Source organism: Sturnus vulgaris, chromosome 23 (assembly GCF_052056855.1).
Source record: "Sturnus vulgaris isolate bStuVul1 chromosome 23, bStuVul1.hap1, whole genome shotgun sequence".
Lineage (NCBI taxonomy): Eukaryota > Metazoa > Chordata > Aves > Passeriformes > Sturnidae > Sturnus > Sturnus vulgaris.
In genome coordinates, this window is record NC_142265.1 from 3570084 (window position 1) to 3591109 (window position 21026).

At 55.6% G+C, this 21026-nt stretch overlaps 2 protein-coding genes across 16 annotated transcripts in view; one reads left to right on the forward strand and one right to left on the reverse strand.

Annotated features, from left to right (window-relative positions):
• The window catches only part of KIRREL3 (kirre like nephrin family adhesion molecule 3), a 366532-nt gene extending 361264 nt beyond the window's left edge, over positions 1 to 5268 (forward strand). For all 3 annotated transcript variants that reach the window (XM_088178057.1, XM_088178058.1, XM_088178059.1), the window contains one exon: positions 429 to 5268. In XM_088178057.1, coding sequence (XP_088034183.1) covers positions 429 to 872 — 444 coding nt within the window. In that variant the 3' untranslated portion in view covers positions 873 to 5268. The remainder of the gene's footprint in view (positions 1 to 428) is intronic.
• Positions 1610 to 20765, reverse strand: ST3GAL4 (ST3 beta-galactoside alpha-2,3-sialyltransferase 4). Of its 13 annotated transcripts, none has more exons than XM_014888798.2 (12): positions 20704 to 20765; positions 12520 to 12580; positions 6357 to 6429; positions 5795 to 5864; positions 5156 to 5239; positions 4952 to 5049; positions 4534 to 4594; positions 3766 to 3861; positions 3499 to 3688; positions 3258 to 3401; positions 3026 to 3169; positions 1610 to 2628 (listed from the first exon to the last, which is right to left on the reverse strand). In XM_014888798.2, exons 3-12 carry the CDS (start codon positions 6370 to 6372, stop codon positions 2542 to 2544), a joined length of 990 nt encoding a protein of 329 aa, XP_014744284.1. In that variant the 5' UTR covers positions 6373 to 6429; positions 12520 to 12580; positions 20704 to 20765; the 3' UTR covers positions 1610 to 2541. The 13 variants fall into 13 exon arrangements, with proteins under 13 accessions (XP_014744284.1, XP_014744283.1, XP_088034188.1 ...); XM_014888797.2 differs by having other exon boundaries at positions 5783 to 5864; XM_088178062.1 differs by lacking the exons at positions 12520 to 12580; positions 20704 to 20765 and adding an exon at positions 6861 to 9374 and having other exon boundaries at positions 5783 to 5864.
• Positions 20766 to 21026: the final 261 nt, after the last annotated feature.

Here is a 21026-nt window from a genome sequence, read left to right on the forward strand (position 1 = left end):
TGGAGGAGACCAAGGGGAGACTCATCAGGGTCTGCAGCTTCTTCCTTAGCGACAGCTCTGATCTCTGCTCTCTGTGACCAGCAATGGACCTGGGAGAACGGCTGGAGCTGTACCAGAGCAGGCTCAGGATGGAGAACAGGGAAAGGTTCTTTCTCCACAGGGTACTGGGCACTGCCCAGGTTCCCCAGGGAATGGGCACTGCCCCGAGGCTGCCAGAGCTCCAGGAGCGTTTGGACAGCGCTGCCAGGGATGCACAGGGTGGGATTGTTGGGGGGTCTGCGCAGAGCTGGACTGGATGATCCTTGTGGGTCCCTTCCAGCCCAGGGTATTCGATGATTCTGATAAGTCTTGCATGTGGATGGGCACCTCAAATGCCACGGTCCCAAGGGAGGCCACCACCAACCTGCCCCTCTTCTCCCATGCCCCAGGACCCCACCAATGGCTACTACAGCGTGAACACCTTCAAGGAGCACCACTCCACCCCCACCATCTCTCTGTCGGGCTGCCCGGCTGACCTGCGCCCGGCTGGCAAGCAGCGTGTGCCCACGGGCATGTCCTTCACCAACATCTACAGCACCCTGAGCGGGCAGAGCCGCCTCTACGACTACAGCCAGCGCTTCGTGCTGGGCATGGGCAGCAGCTCCATCGAGCTGTGCGAGCGCGAGTTCCAGCGCGGCTCCATGAGCGACAGCAGCTCCTTCCTCGACACCCAGTGCGACAGCAGCATCAGCAGCAGCGGCAAGCAGGACGGCTACGTGCAGTTCGACAAGGCCAGCAAGGCCTCCGCATCCTCCTCCCACCACTCCCAGTCGTCTTCCCAAAACTCAGACCCCAGCCGGCCCCTGCAGAGGCGGATGCAGACGCACGTTTGAGCCCCTCCGGGGATGCTCGGGACCCTCCGCGTGGGCGCCGGGGCTCCGCGCTCGGACAGTCGCGCCCGCCGGCAGCGGCGGTGGGAAGAGGCCGGGTCCAGCCCCTCCAGAGCGGGGCTGCGGGGCAGGGGACCGGCCGAGCATCCTCCCCGTCCCTGGTACATGCTAAGCACAACCCCGCCGAGGACGCGCTGAGCCCCGGGGAGCCGTCCCCGAGCCCCCCCAGCCGCTCGCCTCCGCTTCCCGCTGCCCTCTCCCACCCGGCTCCTCTCCTTCCCTCGTGCTGTTCGGTGTCCATACGTATAGAGTCCGTGTCGGGGGGTCGGGGGGGTCCCTCCCTGTGGGACAGGAGCGGGGGGACAGCGCTGGGACCCCCGGGAAGGGCCTCTCCACGCTGTATCGCGGCACCGCCGTCAATACAAGAGGTGTTTCTCGTGGCACGCCTGGGCTGATGGCCACCCCGCGGGGACATCGGCTTCCCTGGCACTCTGCCCAGCCTGGAGCCTGGCTGTGCCATGGCTTCCTGGGGCAGGAATGGCCCGTGGTGGAGGGAAACTGAGGCACGGGGCAGCTGGGACCCCACAACCCCAGCGTGGGAGCCAGGAGATGGGGCGTCACAACAGGTAAGGGGATGCAGGGACACGATGATGATGATGGGGACAGGCCACCCTCCCTGCATCTCACAGCCCCAAAACTCCCTTACCCCCCCCCATCAAATTCCAGGAGCGCCCAGTCTATCCCAGCCTCACCAGGACTTTATTGGGTGCCATCATGAGCCCCAAACCCCCATCCATGGGTTCCCCCGACACCTGCAGCCCCACAGGGGCAGAGGGGATTCTACACCAGCAGGGAGAAAGCACCAGTCAACCCCTCCATGGTGGGGGGACATCCCAAATGCCCACCCCTGGAGCCAAGCGCACACCAGCCCACCCAAGGCCCCTTGTCACTGACACCAGTGGCATGCGGGCCCTGGGTGAAGGCTCCACCATAAATAAGCATTTAAATTAATTAAATTAATCTGCACCACCAAAGGGCCCTGGCAGACCCCGAAGCCAAGCACCCCAGGGTGCCCCCACCCAGGGGGGCTGTGGGGACGAGTCCCTACCAGCACTAAGGCACAGGACAGGGCCGCCAAGTAAAAAAGGAAATTAAAAAAAAGGGGGGGATTAAATATTTGTGAGGAGGTCCAGGGCAGGGAGGAGGCAACATAAGCCTCCAAAGGCTCCCATTCCCTGAGGGAGAGAGTGGCCAGGACCCCGAAAATCAGCCCCTCAGCAGGGCCTTCGTCAGTGTATGAGGGAATTAAGGGAAAGAGAATGTCCAGGGCAAGGCTCCTGCCCTGACTCACCCCCTCAGGCCCGCTGGGAGGGAGGACCCCCCTACCCCAAAATCCCCCTCCGAGTCCTCGGTAGCTTCAGTGTGTCAGTAGAAAAGGGGCCGGGCCACGGCCCTGCCGGGCTCCCTGCACCCCCAAAGAGCTGCCCCACCCTGGGCACCCACGGTCCAGCGCGGCCCCCAGCCCCAGCCCCGCTCCAAGAGTCCCAGGGCGTGGTGGCAGCGGTGACAAGGATGCTGTGCCCTCGGTCACTCTGGCCATGCCAGCGCAGTGTCCCCTCACAGCACGGGACGGTGTCCCCTCACTGAGGGGGACGGTGTCCCTGTGCCATCCTCAGAAGTAGGTGAGGTTCTTGACGAGTCCCAGCTCCAGCATCCGCTTGATGGCCACGGCCTCGTGTGACACGTTGTGCTCCGACGCCTGCGGGATGGGGAGCAGGGGGTGACACCAGAGTCTGGTGAGGAGGGGCTTCCTTCCACCCCTCCCACCTTCCCACCCCACCAGCGGGGACTTCAGCCCCCCCCAAAAGCAGAGACAGAACCCTCCCCACCCAATCCCCCTGTCCACGAGCTCTTCTCCTCACACATAAACTGGGGATGGATCTAACTCTCCATGCCTCCAAAGAAATTCGGATACCAAGAGAAGTTGGATGATGATCATCAAAGATTGACTTCAACCTTCATCATGGGAGGGGAGGGAGAGGGAAAAGCCTCCCATTCCCACTTCAGCATCCTGGCACTGCTCTCCTTGGCTGCCATCCCCCATTCTGGGGGAAAAATGGGAGGAACAGAGACAAATCTGTGGGGCAAACACTTACAGCCATGGACTTGAGCGTGATCTGTTCGTAGTAGTGGATGGTTTGCTTCTTGTTGGCCGTGTCAGGGTAGCCAAAGCCCGCGATGTGCACCAGGTCACAGAAGTGCAGTGCCAAGGTGATGGCCAGCAGCCCCGTGGTGGGCTTCTAGGGGACAGAGAGCCACAGCCTTCAGGGAGCTGCACGGGGACAGGCTGTCCCCCCTCCGGGTGTGCTGGCCATCCTCACCCCTTACCTGTTTGACTTTCCGTGGTTGCTTCATGGGGAGGTTGAGCAGTTTAGCAGCAGTTACTTCCATGTAGTAGGGATTGAGGACACGCACCTGCTCCGGGTTGGCGTCCCAGATCAACGGGGGCTGTTTCCAAAACCCTTTCCGAACCTGCAAGAGGCCAGATGTCCCCAAGAGTGGGGTGGCGTGACAATTGGAATCTGGAGCAGCCAGGGAGGGGTTAGACCTGGTTCCCCACCACACTCACCCTCTTCTTGTCATTAAGGATGGCCTCCATCCACTGGAAGTCCGAGGGCTTGAAGGGCACGAGCACCAGCAGCGTGTCAGGGTTGTTCTCGGCCCGGGGGTCGAAGTGAGCTGACTCCGGGTAGAAGAGGCGCATGGTGGTCTTGGAGCCCACGTCCTGCTCATAACCATGGACTGGGGCGTTGTTCAGCCTTGGGGACATCACAGGTGTCAGCCCCAGCTGCGGGTGGCACCGGGGAGGGAGCGGTGGGCGGGCCCAGGGCTGTACCTGATCACGACATCGTAGGTGTTGATGGTGTCCCCCATGGAGCTGTTGCGGAGCCGGTGGCCGTTGCCCACCACAGCACACCTCCGGCACTTCAAGCTGTGAGAGAAAACCCTGTCTTAACCAGACCTGTTCCCAAAACCAGGGGGATTTTAACCCCTAGGTGGTGTTGTTGGGGTAGCTGTTGCGATGGTGCAGGTAAAGAAGCAGGAAGGGTCTTTGCAAGGGTTTCATAGAGATGTTTATTTCAGTCACGCACGAGCACAGTCCCGGGGTTCAAGGGCAAAGGCAAAGGCTGGTCTGAGGGTCTGGGGTTTAAGTATATGGGGATTTTGGAGTGGGGGAAGAAGTATCAGAGACTAATTATCAGGGGACATGGAGGTGACACAGGGGTGGGGTTAGGGCAAGGAGCCAGCGGGGAAACAGAGTGGGAGTGACTGAAAGATTGAAGAACAGGGAAAGGGCACGGGGCTGACTCAGAACAGAACAGGGGTTGCTCTGGCCTGATAGAACAGGGTTTGCTATCAGAGAGAACAGCTGAGAGACGCCTCTTGTGTCTTCCTAACTAGGAATGCCTTTCCAAGTCTCCACACCCAGGGGGGTTAAACCCAGTGTTGTCCAGTCTCCAAATGTTCCCATGCTCTATCCACCACCCCTGGGTTGCAGAGGTTCATTTTGCCAAATCCTGGGCCCACAACAGACAAATTCCAACCACCCCCCAAGAAAGCAATGATGAATAAAGAGAAGCCCCTAAACCCACCCCACTGTTACCTCTGGATGCTCTCGGGCAGGGAGTGATGGGTGATGGACAGCAGGTGCAGGAGGACGTCTTCTGCAAAGCAAGGGCAAGGACAGGGTGAGGAAGGTGAAGAAGGCAGCTCCTGCCTGGCACAACATCCTGGGTGCTGCCCCATCCCTGCTGAATTTGCCTCTGCTGTTAATCTTGGTTTAAGGCAGATAATCTGTCTCTGGGGCTTAGTAAAACCTGGCCCACCCTAAACTCTTTCAGAGGCACCATGTGCACCCAGGATGAGGAGGTACCCACTGCAGATTCTAAAAACCGAGAAAATAGCTTGGAAATAGTCCCCAGCAAAATCAATCTGCAGGTGTCTTTAGGAAAAGGGAAGTTAAACCCCAGGGGCAGCAGCAGGACGGACAGACAGACCCCAGTGAGCACTGCCAGGCTTACCACTTCCCTTGGTGCCGTAGGGCAGCTCGTAGAGCGACGGCGTCTTCACCCAAAAATAATCCTTCAGCTGCAAGAACAGTGGGTGGTCTCTCGTGTAGCTGCCAAGGAGCAAAGGGTCAGTGAGGCTGGGATCAGGGATGGCACAGGGAGGGGGGTCCTGGCTCTGCATCCCCCCCACTCCTCACTCCCAGCCCCAAAACTCACTTCCCGATGAGCTGCGCCGCTTTCTTTTCCACCTCCCCAAGGGGACACGTTGTCTTGTTGTTTTCTTGCACAGGGAAATAAAAGCTGTAAAGGAAGAGGTTGATTAAATCAAATGATGCCTGTTCCTCTGCAGCCCCCTCCTGGCAAAAGGGGCTCCGGCACCCCCAGGCATCCCCAGTGTGGGATTCAAACTGTGAGAGAGAGATTTCCAGCCAGATTTAAGGCTGGCAGTGCCTGGGTATTTATGTGCTAGGCTTGCAGCCTTGCATCAGAAGAGGTCTCTCTTGCTCTGCTCATAAACCTCACACTCCACTTTCCCCATCTCCATCAGAATCGCTGGCACTGGGAAGAGAGCAGGGCTTTCCCATCCTCCCAGGCTCAGAAAAGCAGCAGCATTTGCAAAAAAATCCCGCAGAGCCCAACCACCACCATACCCCGAGGGAGAGTCTGGTTTGTGTCTCCCATTCTCCAGCAGTAGCCGAGGGTGCTGCCACCTCCCCAGTCCCCTTGGATCCAGGGAATCTGCCATGCTCTGGCATCCCTGTGCTGGATGGGCAGGAAGAAGCCACCTCCCAGGAGTGAAAGAAAGGGCAGGAGGACCTTTAAACTTCAGTAAGAAGCACTCACAGCTGTGTGTACCTGTCTTCCCGGTAGATCGAGTACCAAACCATCACCAGAAACAGAGCCAGCACCCCGAGTATCTTCCCTCCTGCATGCTCAGAGAGGAGGGGGAGAGAAAAACCAACATCAGCCATGGGGTTTAGATGATTGCTTGTGGGGTCCCACAGCATCCCTAGCCAGACCAGGATGTCAGAGCCTTCTCCTCGGGGAGCAGCTGGGGTTGGCTGTCACCATGACGCCATAGGAACAGCTCTGAAATGTGTCACTGGCACAGGTTTAAAAGTCACTGTAATGTGCCTGTTTCCTCCTGCCTGCTTCACATCAAAGCCTTGGCATGTATCTCTTTTTCCGTGTGCCTCTGCCCCATTTCTGTGTAACTAAGTCCAAAGGGTTCCAGGTGCCCAAGCCCAGTGATCAAGATCCCCACCCAAAACCACCCTCCCTGCTGTGACCTTCTCCTGTGTACCCCAAATACTCCATTGCTCAACTGGAACCACAGCAGCATCCAACCCCCAGACTTCCAAATGCAATTCCCATCCCTGCTTGGACAGAGGCAGATGGGATCTCCTGTGGCACTCACGAGACTTGTTGATCATTTTTATCAGCAGGAAAGCGATCAGGCAGGGGCCAGAGCTCTCATTGCGGCTGGTTACCTGCAGCAGGAAAACAGGAAAACCCATCAGAGCTGACCCTAAAACCCCATCCAAGGGGCATCACCCCCTGCTTGCCCATCTGTATCTGCAGACAAGCAGGTACAAGGGCTCCCCAAAGCATTTATTTATTTAAATTCACATTTCTTTGCTGCCAAAGGGTTGGTTTAGAGAGCTTATCAAAGCCAGGCAAGCAGCCGCACTTCCCAAGGAGCTTCAGCCCTACAGATTAAAGGCCAAAGGAAAACAAAAAAAAATAATTAGAAAGGAAAAACAAGCCCCCAGTGGGGTTTCAACCACAAAATCCCATGGGGGGAGACTAAGCCCAGCTTAAGCATTCACCTGGCACCAGCAGGTACGAAGCCTAACTTGTCACCACAAAGCCAGTCAGAAGGGAGCAGCCAAGCAGGATCAAACCAAAGAGCATCACGTACTTGGGGAACCTCCAAAGCCCTGGAGTCACTCATCCTGGCCTGGAGAAAGGAGGTGCCACGAGCTCAGTGCCCACACAAACACTGCCCAGGGATGTGGGGCCACTTCTGTCCTCCTCCGAAACCTCTCGCTCCTGGAACAAGGAGCCAAGAGCCGTGGTCGGAGCCGTCCTGGGATCAGCTCATCCCATCCCGCCAGGACGTGGCAAATGAACTTACCAGGTGGGAGAGGCTTTGGGGTACAGGGGAGGCTTTGCTGCCAGGGTGAATCCTGCCAGGCTCAGAGCCGCGCTTGGCTTTGCCACCTGGTTAAGTGAGCTCCTCCCGGATGCAAGCAGCCACGTCTCAGTGTGTTAAATGTCAGCCACAGGAAAAGGTGCACACCCGAGCTGGGTGATCCAAAGAATCTCTCAGTCAGAGCCTGCCCATCATTAGTCACCCGAGGGAGGGCATCAACCTCATCCCTCCCTGCCCAAGGAAGTGCCGCTAACCAACCTGACACCTGCCAAACCCCCGGCAGCACCACGGCTCAGCCGGCCAAGAACACCCAAAGGGCATAAAATTGGATCAAGAATGAGGAAAAATGGGACCAAAAATGGTCCCACAAGAGCCAGGCTCTTCCCTTCCCCGTCACAGGCTTCTGAAGTTAAAAGGATAGGAGAGGAATTAATTTAAAAGGGCAAGAAGGGCAATTAAGGACGATTAAACCACACTAAGCAACGGGACAGGTCAGTAGAAAAGGAAAATTTTGTCCATTTAACAGCAGAGGGATGGGGACAGGTGAGGTGGTCCCCTAGGAAAGCACTTCTCTTCCTCTGAACCACTTCTCCATCATAAAACATGGATTATTGCGCCCCAGCATTTCCTGGGAGCTCCAGAAAGGGGAAGCAACTCCCCATCCCAGCTTACACCCTGGCCCTCATCCTGCATCCGTATTCCCACCTCAACAAGGCTCTCCTGCTTAGGAAGATGAAACCCATGGCTGGATCTTCAAGGGTGGGAGCAATACAGTGAGAAGGCACAGGGGGATCTCACTCCTTTACATATTACAATTGCTTGGAAAAAGTAAAATTAAGGGAAGATAAAAAGCAGCTTGTGCTTCCTGGGGGATTTAGATGATAGCAAAAATGGCCACAAAAATCCCAAGCTGACTCAGATGGAGGCTGGGGATGCTCCTGGGGGGCCTGAGTACCCCTATTTGCCCAGGGCTGGGAAACTGCTGGGCATCAGGACCTGATTTTAGCACCAAATTCACCCCCCAGCTTCATCCTTGGGTGCCAAAACACCCAAGCAAGCATATTCCACCCCTTCCACCAATGAAAACACTTCGAAAATCCTCTCTGCCCGCAATGTTTGCCTTTACATACCAGCTTTTTTTAAAGCAATATTTTTTGACAGCTTTATGATCTTTTCCCAGGGTTTGTATGCACAAGTTGAGCCTGATACAAAACTTATCTAAGGCAAACACAGCTAATAATCCCCAAGGAGAAAGAACATTGCTTAGTGAAGCCTTCAGGGAATGCAGAGCAAAACAGAGCACACCCTGCTGCCCCCGCACCCACGGTGCCTCTGGAATGAATTCAAGCTCCCTACAGCCCTCCCAGATCCACAGCCCAAACCAGAGCAGCTGCTGAAAGCAGGAAGGTCTGAATACCCCGAGCCAGGTCCTGTGTCCTCCTCATAGGGCTGCTGGAGGGAGAGATGCTGTAGAGTCCTGCTGGTCCCCAGAGCATCCCCAGTCCTGCAGCATCCCTGTCCCATCACAGCATCCTCAGAGCCTGCAGCATCCCTGTCCCATCACAGCATCCTCAGAGCACCCCTGAGTATCCCTGTCCCACCACAGCATTCCCAGAGCACCCCATGGCAACTTGGTCTCACAGCATCCTCAGACCCCTGCCACAGTACCCCCAGTCCTGCAATATCCCTGTTCCTGCAGCATCCCTGGTCTCCCACAACTTCCTCAGAGTCCCCTCCCACTGGCATCCCCATCACATCACTCCGAGCCCCCACAGCATCCTTGAAGTCTTCCTGAGTATCTCTGTCCCATCATAGCACCCTCAGAGCTCCCGCAGCATCCTCAAAGCCACCACAGCATCCTCAGTGCCTCCACAACATTCCTATCCCATCACAGCATCCTCAGTGCTCCCACAGCATCCCTGTCCCATCACAGCATCCTCAGAGCCCGTGCAGCATCCCTCAGATCCCCAATACAAACCCCTCACCACAACATCCTCCCTGGATCCCACACTTTAAATTCCTTTTTTCCTCCCTGGATCCTGGAGCATTCCTGTCCGGCAGGGAGAGACTCAGCACTCACTGAGATCCGTCCTTGCTCCCTCAGGGTTGGTCCAGGGCATCGCCTGCCCCACCAAACCCTGAAACCGGCAGGGAAAAGTCCCAGCTGGATGCAGCTCCCCACACCTGGCAGAAGTGCCTGGAAAAGCCCTTCTTTGATGTTGGAGGAGGCACCCCCACAGCACCGCAGGCTGCAATTATCACTGCACAAAGGATCCAAAAGCCCCATGGCCCACTCCCCCTCTCCCACTCCCTTCCCCACCCCATGTTCTGGGAAAGCCCCATCCCAGGATGCTGCAGAGACAGCTCATGTCCAAGCCTTATGGAGTTTCCCTGTTTGCCTCCAACCTGGAGCAGGGTTTTGCCTCCCAGTTTCACCATGTCCCCTGGGAGATGCCATCAGCATCCACATGGACCCTCCTGCCAGGGGGAAACTCAGAGAAGTTCATCCTTGTGTCTCCATCCACTCATTCCTATCTTCTCCCCTGGCCTCAATGGCTCCAGCATTTCCAGATTTAAGTCATGTCAGTCCACAAAGTGGCAGCAAGCACCTGCCAAGCTGCTCCCAGCCAAAAAATCAGGGAAAAAAGGAATTTAAAGGCATGGAACAAGCACAAAAGTGGAGAGTGATTACAACTTCCCCCACACCATCCCAGCATGGATGTCTGGTGATCCCAGGCCATCCTGGCAAAGCATCATGGACTGGCAGACTTGGTACTTTTATGTTTCCATGGTAACCTACGGATTGAGAAAAGGATGACACGAGGCAAGGACATCTCTCCTGTGCTCCCACCATCCCATCCCACACGCCCATAGGACATGGAGCCACCCACTGCCTGGTCCAGCTTCCCTGGGTAAGAAGGATGCTCACTGAAAAATAATCATCTCTGACAGTTTATCCCAAAAAACCATGCCTTTATTTTTAACTGAAGGATAGCTAGATAGCACCTGAGGAAGGGATGCACTGGCAGTCCCTAAGGATTCACTCAGCAGTGGGAGCCAAAGGGAGACAGACAGACAGACAGCCAGGACAGCACAGATCCCTCCAGTCCAGCTTTCCAGGCGCACGGAGCTTTTGGAACCAGCACGGCACATCCTGGAGGACAACACCCAGGATCGACCCCCACAGGAGCAGTTTACAGCCCCGGGATTTTCCAGGCCCCCAATCCCGTGGGTGTTCCGAGTGTGGTAGGGCTGGGATGGCCGGAGGAGCCCGGCAGAGCCAGGCTCGCCCCACGCCCTGCTCCGGCACCTCCACCACGTGGGAGGCAGCCGGGGGCCATCCTGCAGGGAAAGGATCCAGCCAACTGCAGCAGGGCACTGCCTGGGCTTGGCAGAGCATTAAAGACACCCAAATCCCCAGCCTGGCATCCCAAACCTTCCTCACCCTGACTGCTGCGAGCTCCCGGTGCTCGGGGAATTTTTTTTCCAAGCTGGGAACAAAATCCTTGTGGGATCACAGCAACTAGCACTGCAAGCCCAAAAGGCAGCAGGGATCAGATCTGAGCCCCCTCCAAGAGACGTTGCATGGGATGGGGATGCTGGCAGGGAAAGAGGGATACCAAGGGGGGACCAGGGATGCCAAAACCCGCAGAGCAGAGCAAGAGCCAGAGCTGCAGTGCCGTGGGCTGGGGGGATGAAGAGGGTCGTGAGGACACGACACTGCCAAAATCAACTCCACCGGACATTGGGCACAATGCCACAGAGGGTGTGGAGCCAGCCCAGCCTGTGAACTGATACCCACATTTATCCTATTTTAAGAGCCCTTCAAGTCACTTTAAAGGAATCTTTAAAGGAATCTTAATTGCCTCTTACTCGGAGAGGCAGCACTGTTTCTTTTGCCGTGGTATCCCAGGCACACAATAACCCAGCCAAAGATTTACGATAGGGGAAAACAACCCCTCGTTGGCATGTGAGTCTTAAAAAAACATTTACCCATGACCAGGCTGCAATTCTGAAGATGGTAACAGCAAATAAGCTCAGGTATAACAAGTATTTCCACAGTGGCAGGTCCTCAGGATAAATCCAGTCTGCTTCTGCCTTCCCATGGCACTGTTGGTTTTAATGTGCTCCAGAGCAATTCAGACCAGCCCTGGCTCCATCCTCTCCTCTCCCCCTATATTTTTTTCAATCCTTGCAGCAGAAAAAACCAAAGGGATGGGACACAAATCCTTTCCTACAGCCCCAAAACACCGGCTGTGTGGGTACACCTGATCATCTCACAGCTCTGGCCATCATGGAGCTACAGGGCTACAGTTAAGCTACAATCTTAGAGATTATATATTATTATTTTTATTATATAGGTTAAATCACTCTTTTGCTATTTAAAACACTAAAATAAAGACCTTTCCTTGCTGTATGCAGCTCTCAACACCCTGGAGGTTATGGCTGAGCTGCTGAAGAGAGCAGAGCCACCCACAGGGTGACAAGCCCCTGCCAAGGAGGTGAGAGAAGTGATAATGTGACCTCTGGCATTTCATCCCTGATCCCCTGACATCGATCCAGCCACACCCTTCTCCTACCTGCCTCATCCAACCCCGCTTTGCTGCCACCCTCACCTCGGTGCCGTGTTTACTCTCCGGTATCTCCATCCTCAGGGATCACCCGGGCATGCAGCAGCAACAGCAAAAGCAGCTTTGGCAACACAGCTTTGAGCCCGTGTTTTGGGTTAAGTCCCCCCAAAAAGCAGCAGAAAAGGGGAGGCAGTGAGCTGGGGGTGCAGGCAGAGTGCAGGCTGGGTGCTGGCAGCCTCTTCCTGCTCTCCTGGGAGCAGCAGGCAAAACATCCACCGAGAGCACCACTCCCTTACCGCTCTGGAAGATAAAACCTAAACCACGGAGATGCTCCAGCCCATCCCCAACCCAAACCCAAGCAATGCCCCAGCTCTTCTGGGAAAAGGGGTGGGAAAATAAGGGATATCAAGCCTCAGGGCTGCATTGTCTTACAGGTAGCTCCTGCTCCCAGTGGCTTTTGATTCTTGGGATCCCCTTTTAGGGGCTCAGAAGCTGCCTGCAGTCGCCATCCCCCTTGCAAGGCTCATGTGCAACCTTGGCCCCATGGTTTCTCCTCTGCTTCCTGTTTTGCACCGGATTCAGAGGAGCGGAACCCCCAGAGCAGCCCTGCAGCCCGACCTGCCCAGCCCCAGGGTTCTTCCCTGCTCTTTTCTCCCATGCTACCAAAGGAGATTCCCAGCAAATAACCCGGCCCATCACTTTGCACCCCCAGCATCACCTCAGTGCTCCGTTAACCCACGCAGGGAGGAGGATTCCCATTCCGGGGAGACTTTTCCGGCATCTCCAGCAGCGGGAGAGGGTTAAGCCAGTCCTAGCAGGGCGGGGATAAGCTGGCAGCAATCACGGCTACTTACGGCCCGTCCTCTTGGTCCAGGCGGGAGCTCGGCGGGATCTACGGGGCCGTCCTCTCTTCCCCTAGGAAAGGGAGAAGGCAGAACACGCTGAGGGCTGCGGCCACCCACGGCGGCAGGGCAGCCATCCCCTCCGGAGCATCCGCGGCTCCGGGGCAGCGGCAGCGGGGCCCCGAGCAGCCGGCACAGCTGGCACAGAGAGAGTCTGAGCTCTCCGAAAAGCCATCCACCTCCGAAAAGCCACCCACGCACCTGGGCCGGCAGCGCAGCCCCGGGGCCGGGCTCGCTTCCCCGCCGCTCCGGAGGAGGAGGTGTGGCCGCTCGGAGCGCAGAGCTCACCGCGGCTTTTCCGCGGCATCCCTCGGCCTTTCACACCGAAATCCCCTCCCGTGACTCGCTCGGACTTTTAGGAAGATCCCACGAGATGGTGCGGTGCGCTCTCCCAGGGAAAGGGGAATGCAGCTTTGCTGCCCTCGTGGAACTCCGACAGAACTGAAAGTACGCTCCTTTATTGCAACTCTGACATCTTTTCCCCCAAAACTTTTCGAACTGCGCATCCTAGCCCAGCACTGTAATATCCTTATGTTTTGGGACAGGAAAAGCCCTGCCGAAAAACCATGGCATGCACAGAAACCCTCCTGCCATCCTGCCAGAGAAATCCTCTCTGCTCTGCATCCCGAGTCACGTTCCCAGGCAGGGGAAAATGAGCCAGCCAGGGGAGCGAGCCCACTGCTATCCCAGCTACCCCTGAGTACTGGCTTTGCTCTTCCCCCTGTGCCCCTGGGATGGATGGGGTGTGATGGGAGTCACGGCTCTCCCCAAAAAAACACACAAGAGGGAATGTCAGCTCATTTCAGTGCAAGAAACAGTGATGCAGGTGAGGAAGACAAGCCTCTCTCTGTCAGCTGCTCCTTAAGCCCTGGCAGGGAAGGTGCTTCCAAGGGAAAGCTCTGAAGGGCCAGAGGTTTCCTCACCTCTCTCCATCTCCTCCAGCTAGAAGAAGCAGAGATGAGGGAGGTGCAAGCATTCCCCACAGCGTGATCCCCTCTTAATACCCCATTAATTTAACAAAGAGGGTTACATCCTTGTTCGAGGGGTGGGGAAGGAAACCACCCAGCAGCCTGAGATGGTTTCTCATGGATACTTCTCGCCAGAGATCAGGTTTACTGCACATGAGAGGGATGGCTCCATTCCAGTGTCACACCTTCCCTCTCCACCCAAAGAACATTTGCTTACTCCTTCCATCTGCTTGCCTTGGGGGGCGATTAATCCCAAGGGCTCAGGGCAATCAGCAGCCAAAGCAAATGCACTTGAGGCCACAAAATTCACCTTTGGCACCAGGGTCTTTCCAGAAGCCCTGAATCCACCAGAGCATCCAACATTGCTGCCTCTGCCAAGGAGCCTTTTCATTTAAAGCTGTGAATTACAGGATCCACTAACAAGGTTAAACTCTCCCTGGGGAGCTCCTGCTAAGGCACTTAAGGGCACAGCATCTGCCCCTGCCCGTGGAAATGAGGATGAGGATGTTCAGAGCTGCCTGGGGGTTCCAGGAGGATCCTGGATGAGCAGCAGCCTGTGATACCTCAAAGCACATCAGCCAGGCAGGATCCTGCTGGATCCAAGGTCTTGCCCTAAGCTGGTCTTTCCAGCTCGACTGGAAGAGCCAGGAGCTGGATTGCTGCCGCTCTTCCCGGGGTTGTTTTCCAGCCGCCTGAGCGGTTTCCCTGCCATGAGCCGATGCAATCAGTCTCCAGCTCAGGGTCCAGAAAAATCCCATCACGGTTCCAGCGTCCACCAGGCCAGGAGCCTCCATCTCCACCACTGGCCGCAGGCAGCTCAGCCCATCCGGCAGCTGATCCCAGCAGGAAATGAACGTCGCATATCCCAGACCCCTCAAGAAACCCTAAACAAAATGGATTTTGCTCTTTTCCTTCTCCAGCTGCGTTGCTGGCCTCAGTTTCCTCTCCTGCCTATCAGTTTAATCATTTAAATAACAATTTTCAAATTAGAGGGGGGAAAAGGCCTTCTGTCCACTCCCCAACATCTCCCTCTGGGATGCTCATGGCTTTGGGCAAAAGAAAACAAAAACCCAATGGGCACATCCCTTCCTGTGTTAAAGATTAAAGCCAGCCAGAACTGGCCCTTTGAGGGGCTCAGCCCCAGTGTAGGAATATCCCGACAAGAACAGGTATTCCAGAGGCAGGAGGGGACAAACACAGGGCAGGGATGAGACTCCAAATTCCTCCTGTCACCATCCTCCCCATCGAGGACCAAATCCTCCCAGGGCTGTTAAAATAGGGGGTAGGGAGATGGAGATGAGACCTGCAGCGAGGCAGCTGTCCGTCCGTCCGTCCCTCGGTGCTCCATCGCCGGCGCCAGCCTCCCTCTGTTAAAATTACCTCCCGAGGGGGGAGAGAGCAAAAGCCAGGCTGGGAGGGGAATAAAATCCAGGTGAGCTCATCCTCCTCCAGAGAAAACGTCTGCAGTTGGCATGAGGAAGGTGTTTCCAAGCCCGGCACATCCCTCACGTCACCCCAGTCACTATGGCCTCGGGACCAGCAGCTTATTCATTCAGCAAGTATTTAATGGGAGATAATCCAGCTGCTTCCCAACCACCCTTTGGCCGAGCCAAAGGTGTAATCCCAGTGTGGGAATTACACTTTGGGAAGAGGTTTGGCTAATGGTCATCCCAGTGGATGCTCCCTATCCAAAACAGTACGAAAGGGCCACCACCAGCAGAACTCCCATCTTCCAACCTTGTGTTTCTTTAATTCTGTTAATAATTTAGTCAATTTATTAAACTATTTTATGAAAAATAAAATAATTTCATAAACCTATTTTATCAAATCCCTGAGAATGGGAAGAAAAGCAAAGCTGCCCAGCCAAGCCGGATTATCCAAAGCAGCGACCGACCTAAAAATAAACAACTGCTATTTAAGGATGAGCCTCCCACAATAACCACCCCCCACCCAAAAAAAAAAAAAAAAGGAAAAAATAGACACATTCCCAAGATGGGGTGTTGAGCATCACCCACCACACCAAAAAGAGCCTATTTTGGGTTCATTTCCGAGCACAAGTCTGCATTTCCAAGAGAACAGCATCTCTGGGCTTAGTGCTGCTGATTTCCAGACACCCCATGCAAATAAATAATTAAGATTCAAAGCTGCGTTTGCATAATACAGATAATCTGTCGATTTAACTTGTAAATGCAGGGGGGATTATGCAGCAACGTTGTTAATAAGGCAGCAAAGGGGCCGGGGAAGCCCCAGCTCCAGGGCAGATGCCAATGGACCACCAGGATGCAGAAGAAGCCGAATGTGTGGGGGATGCAGGGCTTTGGCAGTAGGACCTGGTCCTGGGGCAGGTGCTGTGGTGTTGGGGATCCAAAACCTTGTGTTCATCCGTATTTTAACTGAAAATGCCCCCCAGCCCTTCACCAGGACCTGCCCATCCCTTCCCACTCTGCCTGCACCACCCAAGCCCTGGAGGGCTGCCGTCACCCCACGAGAAAAAAGGCAGTGGAAAAGGAGCCTGGGGTGAGATTTCTGAGGACAAATCACAGCTTTTTGTTGCATAAAGAGCCTGCTCTGACAGCTGGGCTCTTGGCCGCCCTCAGCTCTCCCACCCCAAATACCAGAACCCCGCCTGGGAGCAAAACCTGTTGAGCCCGAATATGCCCGAACAGACAGTTCTTTGTGATTATTTTTTTTTCCCCGCCTATTTTTTGGTTTGGAAGCAGCACTGGTGATCACACAGGGACGGGCCCGAGGACTTGCAGCCCTTGGCACTGCTCCTTCACCTTGTTCGAAGGCAGCATCACATTTAACCCCTAAAGCACCTCACTGCCCTTCATTCTGGACACCATCCCACTTCCTACACCCTAGTCCTGTCCAGTCCTGCATGCCCAAAGTTCACTTGCATCCCCGCCCTGCATTTTTCTCCCTCACATCTCACTTTCCACCTCATTTTTCCCTTCAATGCTTCAGTGCTTTCCTCCATTCCCAACACAGACTGGTCTGATCCAGCCTCATGCCACAAAATCCCACCCATATAGCACAAGCTGGGGGGTCAGATGAGCCCAACAGAGCTGCTGTGCTGGGGGTTTCATCCCCATCCAGGGGTGTTTCATGATCCACTGGGCTGGCTGGGTGCACACACACCAGCAAAGCCTCAGAACAGTGTTTAAGACTCCTCAGCTCATGCTCAGCACTCTCCTGCCTCAGTTTCCTGACATTTTGGGGCTCTGCCCCATTGGCAGTGCAGGCAGAGGGTGCAGCAAGGGATCCCAAACCCCAAACTCCATCCCAGCTCATTTATCTCCATTTTAAAAGAGATTCAAAAACCACCCGATGTCGCAAGCAGCTCAAACCCTGGCAGAGGATCCACCCCGAGGCTCCGGCTTGTGCAACACCTCGGGGTGAGTTCCAACCTCCCACCACTGGCATCAGGCTCTGGTTAAAAAATTGAGGCTCGGCTTACTCAACCTGGCCGGATATCGGGATGTCAAATCCGGCCGAGAAAACTTCAGCGGGCTGGGGGAGACATTTTGCAAGGGGAAGAGCCAGAACAGGAATGGCATCTGGAAGTGATTGAAGGCAAGGAGCCTCTCCCTGGCGCAGCAGGGAATTCCAACGGCGTGAGCTCAGGTTAAAGCCTCCTTCACAGACCCAGGATTAGAGAGAAGAACCAAACTTCAGCACAGATACGTGTTTTTAAACCTACAAAAAACAAGGTAAAGGGAGCCAGCTTCCTGCTTGGTCATATCCGCATATGGTTTGGTGATTTAGGGTTGTTCTGACTTGCAATAAAAAGAAACCAAAAAGGAGCAGAAATCTTTCCATGGATTTGTGGATTTAACTTCTGGTATGGCGTCAGGAGTCTTCCTTCAGCACTACTCCAACCATCCATTGGGACCACTGCATCCCACCTCTGAGCATTCCTTGCCAGCACAGGCTGCATCCCACAATGGTCCAGGAGCATCCCAGCATCCTCAGAACAGCATGGAAGAGCCGATGGAGATTGCCAGCCTGGCTTGGACCAGGGGCTGTCGCAGTGGGGAGTCCCCAGCCCCTGCCAGTATTCCCCGAGTCAAGGGACAGGAGCAGCAGTTGTCAAACCCACCTTTGCTGGACATCCCAGTATTGTAATTTACATCGGGGCAGATCCACGTGGGACGGGCAGACTCCATCCCCGCTGTGTGCCTGCCCCAGATCACTGCTTCGGCCCCATTCACACCAAACTCCAAAAAAACAGCGCTGGCTGCAGCCCTGCCCCGCTCCCACGCACCTCCCTGGCATGGCCGTGCCCATCCCGGGCTGGTCCGTGCCCATCCCGTACCAATCCGTGCCCACACCGTGCTGCTCTGTGCCCATTCCGTGCCCAGGCACAGCCAGGAGCAGCGGCTGTGGCTCGGAGGGCTCCTGCAGACGGCAAAACACATCCTGGAGAGCAGCCGCAGCCTGAGCCAGCCCGAAACCGCTCCGAGCATCCGCCAGCCCGAAGGAAAAGCAGGACGGAGAGCGGCTCCTTCGGATTTTCTGTTCCCTGACAGCCAAATGCCTTTCTCCTTCCTCCAAGGAAACTTTCCAGCCCAACCCCAGTCACATGCAGGAGGTCAGCAGCTGGAAAAGCAAGAGATTAGCAAGTACTGGGGTTTTTTTCCTCTTCCCTCCCAAGAAGACACAGGGTTTTCCTAGAATTGCGAGTATTACACTTGGAGGACAGAGAAGTGTGAAAGAAGAGTGACAGGAACTTAAGAAACACCAAAAAAAGAGAGAACCAGAAGTTGCAAAGAGCAGTATGAAAGCATCAAATAATTTCCTTTCCTCACTGCAAAACCAAAACCACTCATGCAAGTCCCTGGGAGGGGGGGAGGTCCCAGCCTGGAATGGGTAGAGTGGGATGGGATGCCAGAGGGATCCCAGTGAATTCAGGATGCCAACCTCTGCAGGAGCAGGATTACACAGCCATCATGCTACAAACAGAGGAAAAAAATGAAAAGGGAAAAAGAACATAAAATAATTAAAAAAAAAAAAAACCACAATAGGGAAAGATGTGGAGAAGCAGATTCCATGCTGCCAGCCTGCATCAGCTCTGGAATATTCAAAGCTAAAGCAATGGGACCATCACTTCATCAAAGAGAATAAGCAACAGAATACATGGGATTTAGAGATATTGCCAAATAATTAATTAGCAACCTGAGATTTGCTGCCAGCTGAAAACCCCTGAACGCAGGCATGGGGAGGGCATTGATCTCAGCATTCCCACATCCTGCAGCCTGGCACCCACCTCTGATACTGGTTGCAAGAACTGGGATGACACAAGCTATAAAAATACAGGCTTGTAGACATCAGTACAGCTGCTCCAGAGTTTGAAATGGGTGTTTTCTCTCCAGGGCGGATCTTCCAGGAGAATGCTCTAATCCCAGCTGTGGAACACACCCTACTTGCAGATCTCCATAGTGGACACCCCTTAAAATCAGTGTCCACAGACAGTTCCTCCTTTTATATTTACATTTGCAGAGGCATTATCCCTCAGGATTCGGTGCCTTGCTGGAGCAGCTGCTATTAACTCCTTGCCTGAAGCTGGATGAGCAAGCAGCCCTCTAATGATGCAGATAATTAGGGACAGGGGTTAGGGAGAGTCCAGCAAAGCATGTTGATCCCATCCTACAGCTTACAGCAACATGAGGAGCTCATTAAAGGTTGGACACATGGTTAGGAGCCAGGGTAGGAAGAGGACACTTAAACCATCAGTTTTGTCACTGATCCCAGGTTCTGGCCTGCCTGGGGTACCTGTCCCACAGACACCCTTGGTGGACACAGCTGCCAGAGCCTCCAGGAGCATCCCAAGGGAGAGTCCAGCAGAAAAGACAGGGAAATTCAGCAGAGCTTCCCAAAAAGCTCCACCACAAGACTTTATTCAGCTCATCTCTCCAAGAGATGGAGATCAGACTTGCCAAGCAGGCAGCATCAACCCACCAGGCATCACCCTACTGATCCAATGGGAGAGATGGTGTCCAAGCTGAGGAACACGAAAAAAAATACCCAGAGGATGAACTTTCCTTTGTTCTCCACTCTCCAGAACAATAAAACACCACTGTTTCACCCTGCAAAGACCTGACATGAAAAGATCAATGGGGAAAGGTCCAGCTGCTCCTTTCCCTGTCAGTCACGGGGCAAGCATCCTCACCTCTCCCTGGAAACAATCCTGTCCCGTGGGAGAGGAGAGCTCCGGGCACACGGAGTGGGACGGGACAGGGTTTATCCTGCACCAACATGCCCAGATCCCGCTCCCAGCAGCTCTGTCCACAGCAGCATTGGGCGGGGGGCCGGCAGAGACCCCTCCTACCCCTTTGGGACCACCAAGCTACTGGAGCACATCCATCCACCAGTCAGAGGATGCTCAGGGATGGGGGGAAAAAAGACTCAGACCACTTCAATCCTCCTCAGCCCGTTGTTGCACACGGGAGCGATGCCATCCTGAGCTGCACACGGGGCACGTCCTCCCCTCCCGGGGCCTCCGCGAGGATTTTCCCTTCCTTACCCCGGCTCCCGGGCATTCCAATCCCCCAGACCCATCGCAGCGAGCCCACCCCGTGCCACGGGGAGATGCCAAACCCTCTCTTCCCGGGGCTCTGGGGTGGGATCTCCTTCCCCGGGAGTGGCCACGGGCAGGAGCGATGCCAAAGGCCGTCTTTTCCCGGCGAGATGAGGGGGGTTTGTTTTGCCGGGAATGGGGAGACAGCAGATGGAAGGGCACTGCGAGAGCGGCGCTTTTCCTCTCGCCGCTGCCCACACTCACACTTCAGGCGCTGATTAATTGCGTTAATTAGAAAAATAATCATAATAATTCTTTTTCCAAGCCCCACAAAACCTAGAAATCACGCCGCTTTCTCCTTTCCCGATGTGCCGCGCTCGCCAGCACATCGATGCCAAAGGCGTGGGATACACGGGTGGGGGTCCGAGCTGGGGTACCCCCACACCCCCAGTTTGCACCCCCATGCCAACCCTGCCTGCCAAAGCCCTCCCAGCGCGGGGTGACCCCTCCAGCTCCCCAAAAACACCGGGGCTTTGCTTCCCACCCTTCTTCTTCTGCTCAACACCCGCAAAGCGTAAACCCGCTTTGGACACGGGGGACCCGGGGGACATGGGGGGGACACGGCGGGACCCCCGGCTGCAGACTCACCATGGGTGGCTCGGGGGGGTCGGTGCGGCGGGAGGATGCGGGGGGTGGGTGCGGGATGCGGGGCCGGCCCGGAGGGGCGGGCGGGGGGCGGACACGCTTGCGCACAGCGCGGGATGGGCGGCGGAGGGAGGAGGAGGAGGAGGAAGGAGGGAGGGAAGAGCATCCCGGGAGCTGAAGGCGCCCGTTCTCTCATCCCCGGCACGGGAAAGGATAACAACGCTCTGCCCGTGTCCTTCGGACCCCCCAAAATCACGGGGTTGGGGGCAGCCCCTCCCAAGGCAACCCCCCACCCGAAACCCGCCAAAATTGGCTCACAGCAAATT